A 7,582-nucleotide genomic window follows, 5' to 3' on the forward strand; every position below is an offset into this window, starting at 1 on the left:
TTAATGGTCTCTTGTTGTCTTGGTACAATTTGCTGAGGTAGTTGGGCAGTCTTGGGGGTGTCTCCTTGGTATGATAAGTGGAGGTTTTACGATATAAAGAGGTTCACTACAAAGAGGTTTGCCTATAAATTTACACGTAAATCAGACGGGACTGTAGGGGTGGTATGAAGTATGGTGGTTTACGATGTAAAGAGGTTCACTACATAGAGGTTTTACTGTAAATTTTGGCTACGGCTGAAGACCTCACCAGGTGGAATACCTGAGAGCAATGCACCAAAATAATTACAAAGTCTATCAGTCCCAGAAACATCCAGCAAAGACTTCCCCTAAGGCTTTTGATATGCCTACACAGCCATGAATGGCCATCGTTCTCTTTGTCTTTCACCCATCCATCTCCATCGCACGATTTGGCTATGCTGCACTCCTTCCATGATTTGGTTTGAAGACAAGTCTATCATGACCCAAATACCTCAGCTATTTCTTTTCTTTGAGTGTGTGAAGAACTTTAGCATAATGGCAATGAATGTATGCAATAAGGAATTCAAAGCAAAAGGCTTATTGATGTTCAATACAATAACACTTTCAATGTGACTGTTTCTCTTCATTTTGTGGTTATAGCCCTTCAGCAAAATGAGAAGTTTAGGTCATAAAACTGGGTGTGTCTTACACATTGATGTTATCTATGTGGTGCAACTGAAAGATAGGAGTGGTCTATCTTGTGCGGGGGTCACATCACGCATAATAAAACTTGCTTCACTCAAGGGGCAGAGTGTGACCCACCAGGGCTAGGATGGATGGCACCACGTGAAAAAGTTGACCATCTGCAACTCAGTCCACCACTTAAGATCAGAGCAAACCATCTGTCAGTTATTTCATATACAATGCATGCATTCAGTACATTACTCAAAAACCACTGCTGTTAACGGAGTCAAAGACCTCAATGGAGCTAGACAATTAAAGCCTCAGTTTGACGCCCAGATGGTGGCATTTAAATTACAAATAAGCTGCACCGAGACCTGTTTGCCAACGGCTATTTGTATTCCCGTTCTAAAGGCAAAGTGCTGGGAGGGCTTCGCAATTAATCAGGATAGTCCCTAGATGTAATGGGCCCAATCGATAGCTGCCCCATGTTCATCCTATTACATTCCACTAGGTATAGCTAGCGGATTAATAAGTAGAATAATATCTTCATTTGTCCAACGATCTGGCACATTAATATTATACAAGATGTAAAGCATGTCAATATTAAATACAAGTATATGATCAATTATATCTGGGTAGTGATAAAATAAAATTATGATTATGACCTCACCCATTTTTGTCCGAAGATTGCCCCTATTATGAGAGATAAGACATAAGCCCCTATTATGACGGATTTGGCACGCAACCTGAATTCCTCTAAAGGTGGCATATTCTTTAGAAATAATAATAAATAAAATTGTGTACAAACGAAAAATGTAAATTAGCATCTCGTACAATGAATTAATAAAAATTACATGTGAATTCATAGCTACATAAATTCCACCAGTTACCAGTGAAATCTACTCGTTATTACCGTTTGCACCAGTACTTAGAAAATATTAATAAAAACTCAAGACTTTTTTGAAGGTAAAATGAAAAACTTTATCATTTTGAATCATTCGGCACTGACATTAGAACCCCAAATTGCATCTTGAACATCTAGATACGGATTTCTACCCAGTATTCGTCTCACTGGTGTTGAGCATATTATCCATACCTTTGGTCCGATACCCTTTCTGAACATACAGATAACATGAGTATGTCATGATCACATGTCACCTAGAGGATTTTACCAATTGCGATATAGGATATTCCTTGTCTTGCAAGCTCCACTTCGAAAATTCCATGTCGAATTTCGCCATTACTTTCGCGGTTTTCAGTTTTTTTTAGTCCTCTTTTGTCGAAGAAATGGGTGATCATGGGATATGATAGGAAAGCGAGGATGTCAACAGAACAGACGTATTTTTTATATTGAATCATACTTTAGGACGGATTGAAGAATATTGATGTCAAATTGGAGTCGTGACTGCTATAATCTTCAGAATATTCGTCAATTGTATCTCTTTAATTGTGTACCAAGATGGCAGATCGCCTCACTCAGCTTCAAGACACTGTTAATCAGGTAGGCAGCCGAGTCCTCAGGCATCAGAATAATAACTTATAAGAGGCATGCCTACGTGTGTAGAATTTGAGAATAATTCTTGTGTTCAGATCTCTTCGTCATATTTTCTCCGTTCTTGTACGCAATTTTGTCCCTTCACCGGGAAAATGAAATGTGTACCTCAAGAATGAAGTTACATAATGACCTGTTGAAATTCCCCAATGGATGTCATAATTTCATAGAAAGCGCTAATTACGCTGAGTGCAAAGTCTTGAAAATATCGTATAAAAATAAAGAGCACGATGGTGGTCTTTCTTAATGTATTTTTTTCCCATCAGCAAGCCGAGAACTTCTGCAACAGCATTGGTATTTTGCAGCAGTATTCGTCACCGAGTAGATTTCCAGGTTTTGACAGAAGTGGCTCTCAAACGCCCTCCCAACAGCAGCAAGATGGTAAAACTATTATTTTTAACTTATGAGATGAATTATACCTCGTCACCCGCGTGTATGATAATTTATGAAGCGTGTTTCATCATACCACAATGTTAGGCCTTAATGTATATATTGATTTTGGTAAAGCCACATGCAAACCCTCCCCAACATATTTAACTAAAAGACATTTTCATTATGACTCACAGACTGAATTCACAGTCTACCTGGCACAGGAATCCTGGGATAATGTTTATGATGCTTCTGATGGTGATAGTAAATTTAATGCTTTCTATAATGTTTTTGTAATGTACTTCAATTATGCATTTCCACCCAGAAAGACTAAGCAAAGGAAAACAGACCGTACTCTAAAAATTTACTCTCCAGAGGTCATAGCTATGTCCAATCATGTTCGTACGCTTCACTCTCATAGGAAATTGAATGATCCAGCCTCACACCAAACATATCTAAAAGTAAGAAAGGAATTCAAGACCCTACTCTCTGCTACCAGAAAATCTCTCTCTGCCTCTTTTGAGCTAGTTGATAACATCTTACTTGGCCTAAATGACAAACTCCTAACTGTAGGAATTTTCTTTGACTTAACTAAGGCCTTTGACCTAATTGATCATAGTATCCTAAAAAACAAGCTCATCACTCTTGGCATCACTGGTCCTGCCTTAAAATGGATTATGTCCTACTTAAGTGACAGACAACAAGTTGTTTGTTATCCATATGGATCCTCAACTATAAAATCTGGTCCCTTGAAACTAACCAGAGGTGTACCTCAAGGATCTCTCCTTGATCCCCTGCTTTTTTTACTTTTTATTAGTGACCTACCGAATCACTTGTCACATGGTAGAACCATTTTTTATGCAGATGACATCTCCACCATTGTCACAGCCAAAAGTGCTCAACATTTGGTGGACATCACTAATTTGACCATTAAGGAAATGCATCAGTGGTGTAAAAACAACAACCTCATTATTAATGAGGATAAAACTCTCTTCATACAATTCCTCATTAAAAGCTCTAACAAGAGAGTTCGTCTCCCTCATATTAATAATATTAATCACTCCACAAATGTAACTTCAACAAAGTTCCTGGGGTTCCTAATCTCAGATGGCCTCGATTGGTCTTCTCATATTCAGGCCATAATCAATAAAATTTCTGTGGGTACTTATATGATCTGGAAATTATCTCCTATTGTGTCATTTGAAACCCTGAAAATGGTTTATTATGCCAAAGTACATGCTCATATTTCCTATGGAATATTGCTTTGGGGAAATTCAACTGCTGCCAAAAAAAGCCTTTTCTGCTCAGAAAAAGGCAATTAAGACTATGCATCAAGTTCCTATCCGCACCCCTGGCAAGCCCCTCTTTGCTGCATCAAAAATCCTAACACTCCCTTCTCTCTATATCCTGACATGTGCCAACTTTATTAAAGCAAACCTTGATAAATTTCCTTCTAATGCCACCTTCCACCATCACCACACAAGATCAAGTAATAATATACACCACAAGCAGTACTCCAGCTCCCTCTGTTTAAAGGGTCCCAGGCATTCAGCCTCTGCTATATTTAACAAAATCCCTGACGAAATAAAAGATTGCACCTCAATTTATGTATTTAAGAACAAGCTGAAACTCCTCTCTAAAAAGTGCTATTACAGCATTTCCGAATATATGGAAGATAATTTGTAAATATGATAATCTCCATGATGCTAGTTGTGACATCTTATTTTGTCCATACTATTGTATTGTACTTATTTATTTCATCAATTCTTATGTATTTAGAAAAATTATTTTTATTGTTTCCATGTAAATTGTAAATCTTGATGACACATCATCATTGTATTTTTATTTGATATTTGTATTAGCTTTTTTATGACGTAGCCATGCAATTGTACTCTTGCCAATCGGTGAAATAAATTATTATTATTATCTTCCATTCTAGATTATGCTCATCTATTTGCCACTTTGATTGCCCGGTGTGCCAAAGACATAGATGTACTGATCGAATCTCTACCGAGTGAAGATTCATCCACAGAATTGCAGGTAAGCGAGCTTTGTTTCTTTCTCTATCTGAGCTCACAACAACCAGATTTTCGTGCACATAATATATATTTTTTGTCCCAACAGATTTCTAGTCTACGCCGCCTGGAACAAGAAAACCAGGAGGCAGGCGAAAGGTTGGAGGAGGTCGTTCAGCGAGGGGAAGCACTGCTGGCCCAAGTGCAGGCTGCTTTGGCCGACATTGCGCAAAGCCAACTGGAAATGCAGAGGATGCTCGATGGTCGAGCAGTTGTGTCGTGAAAGTTACATAAAGACAACATCATAGTTGGTTCATGGGAAAAAACATTTGATGTGGATGTGCTATTGATTAATAAGTTATCAAGAGTATCTTAAGCAAGTAAGAGCTCATCCTTCTGGTCTATGAACGGACCCTAATTTTTCAAACGGTGTGGTATGAATTCCTTATTCCCACTACCTCGGCTCCATTGTGAGTAAGGATTAATTAAAGAAATTCTTCCTCATAATTACGTTATTACTTTATTTAGCCATATAAGCCACTGGTAAAATTTATGATGTGTTATTATTTTCCTAAGTTTGAAAAAGGGGTGGAGAAAGGTGGATGTTTTGGGGGGGAAGGGTTCTACTGTGAGTTGGTGGCAGGGATGCCGACTCACAAAAAATATTGGGGGGGCCCAAACCGGGGATCTTGCCCTGGGAAATTTTATAAGTAGTGAGTTTTAAGTTTTTTAGCATTTTAGAAGAGTCAATAGATTAACATTAGAACCCTGATAACTATAATCTCGATATCTGGGCACTCCGGGGAAAATCAAAAAGCCTGACATTTTTTCCTCACAACCATAATGAATTTTTGAGGGGGCTTGGGCCCCATGGAGTCGGCGCCATTGGTTGGTGGTATGCAATACCTCTCTGTGATAATGTGTCTGAAGTCTGATATTTGTTGACAAGTGGCTTTTAAACTATCACCAATTAGTTCAAACATGCTAGTGAAATAGAAACTGTAATTACGGAAGGACTGCCATAGAGATGTCCTTCTCTTTTAGGGGGGCAGGTGCCCTCTCTGCAATCCACTGGGCCTCATGAATGATTTAGCATCTGGTTTGGCTGAATATGGTTTGTTATTGGCCACATTCTATTCTTATTAACTCCCCCTCCTTCACAGGCTTCATTTTTGTTCCTATAGCAGCATTGTTACCTCCTGAGTAACACAAGGTTGCGTTACGTTGATATTCTAGTTAGATGTTTGTAAAAGACAGGAAACTTATAATTTCCCATTTTAACTCCAGTTGAGATGTAGGATGACTATAGAATCCTGGAGGAGGAGAAACGGGCACTTCAAAATCACCATCTGAAGGGGTTGACGGCCACATCATGTTGCCCAGTCTCATTTGTATTGATGGGAGAGATATTACTTGGATCATATACACAAACAGATACACCCCATGTATACACTTCTCACCTTTGAGGCAGCCGGTACTAACATTAACCCAGGTCACTGACATCACGCTGTTCATATTAGAAACAAAGGACCCCATTTATGATATGATTTTCAGCGAATCACGACGAGTTGTGCATTTGTAGCAAGACTCATGAGGCATGTGATTTAGTGGGCCAAAGCAAGCTCCTGACTCCTTGTGAAAAATTTTTAATGCTGGAAACAATATATTGCCCAATAAACATATCCATTGTTCACTATTAGGTTTAAAGTTAACAAAACATTAGCTTGAAAAATGTTGCCCTGCATGCAAATATGACTAATTCCATCTAAGATATTGTGCCTTTCTTGGTTAATTTATTGTATAATTTATATTTTTTTATTCCTTGAAATATGCCAATAATTCGTGAGATATGATTTGAGAGCATTTTTACAATCCATGGTGTGATAGAGTTGAGCTACATTTTGGTATGTATTATCAAGACTTCGGCAAGAATGCTCATCCTCTAGCGTGGAGTTTTATATGGGTGCAATATTTATCTGGCCTCCCGTTAAAATAAGAAGTATAATTTTAAACCCTTCCAGAATATTATCTTTAAAGAAGACATTACATAGTTTTAGTACTCAGTTGTTTTCGTGGAAAGCTGAGGAACAGTATTATATCCACTCCAATATTTCAAGCAACCAATCTTAGCTAATCTATTTGCTTAACTTGCTTTATGAAGCTGAATGCACACCCAAGTGGAGCAGTAAACGGGCTTAAGGAGTATCATACATGATTTGTTGCATGATGATATGACCCAAATGTGGGTCACAAACTTCCTCCTTTCGCGACAGCAAATTTAATTGTCTTTCTTCATTTTGAAGCTGTCCCCACTCAGTGAAATGAGAAGTCAGAGACATAAGACTTAGTGTCTATACTATGGTTGGTTACCTATGTGGTGTAATCAGAAGTTATGTGTTGACCCATCATTGGATAACTATTGCCCGATTGGGTGGTGCCCCACTAAATTGCTGACCATCTGCAATTTGGCCTTCCACGTATACTCTAAGAAAACCTGTCTGTGTGCAATTTTATATGAAACACTTAAATTCCATGTGTTACACACAGGGATGCCGACTTACAAAAAATATTTGGGGGGCCCAAACCTAGGATCTAGCCCCAGGAAATTTTATAAGTAGTGAGTTTTAAGTTTTTTAAGCATTTTAGAAGAGTCATATGATTAACATTAGGACCCTGATAACTCGAATATCAATATCTTGACACTCTGGGGAAAATCGACAAGCCAGTCACACTTTTTTCCTCACACCCATAACGAATTTTTGAGGGGGCTTGGGCCCCCTCACACCCCATGGAGTCGGCGCTACTGGGTACACAACCCCACTCCCTGACATCTCTTCCGAATAGGGTAGTTTCCTTCATCAAAGAAAATGAAAGGCATTGATTGCCATTTTTTACCCACCATTAGTGAATTGATAATATACAAATTATTTGGTTTTAGAAACCCCAGTTTAGGCAAATGTTAATGATCAATTTTAACCTCATTTGAAAAAGGCCAGATAGGCAC

General features: G+C 38.4%; 1 protein-coding gene across 1 annotated transcript; it reads left to right on the plus strand.

Moving 5' to 3' along the window:
* Nucleotides 1-1,902: 1,902 nt before the first annotated feature.
* Nucleotides 1,903-5,085, plus strand: LOC124156511 (mediator of RNA polymerase II transcription subunit 21). Its single transcript, XM_046531092.1, has 4 exons — nt 1,903-2,143; nt 2,461-2,575; nt 4,503-4,603; nt 4,688-5,085. Exons 1-4 carry the CDS (start codon nt 2,102-2,104, stop codon nt 4,859-4,861), a joined length of 432 nt encoding a protein of 143 aa, XP_046387048.1. The 5' UTR covers nt 1,903-2,101; the 3' UTR covers nt 4,862-5,085.
* The last annotated feature ends 2,497 nt before the right edge of the window (nt 5,086-7,582 follow it).

Source organism: Ischnura elegans, chromosome 3, assembly GCF_921293095.1.
Source record: "Ischnura elegans chromosome 3, ioIscEleg1.1, whole genome shotgun sequence".
NCBI lineage: Eukaryota > Metazoa > Arthropoda > Insecta > Odonata > Coenagrionidae > Ischnura > Ischnura elegans.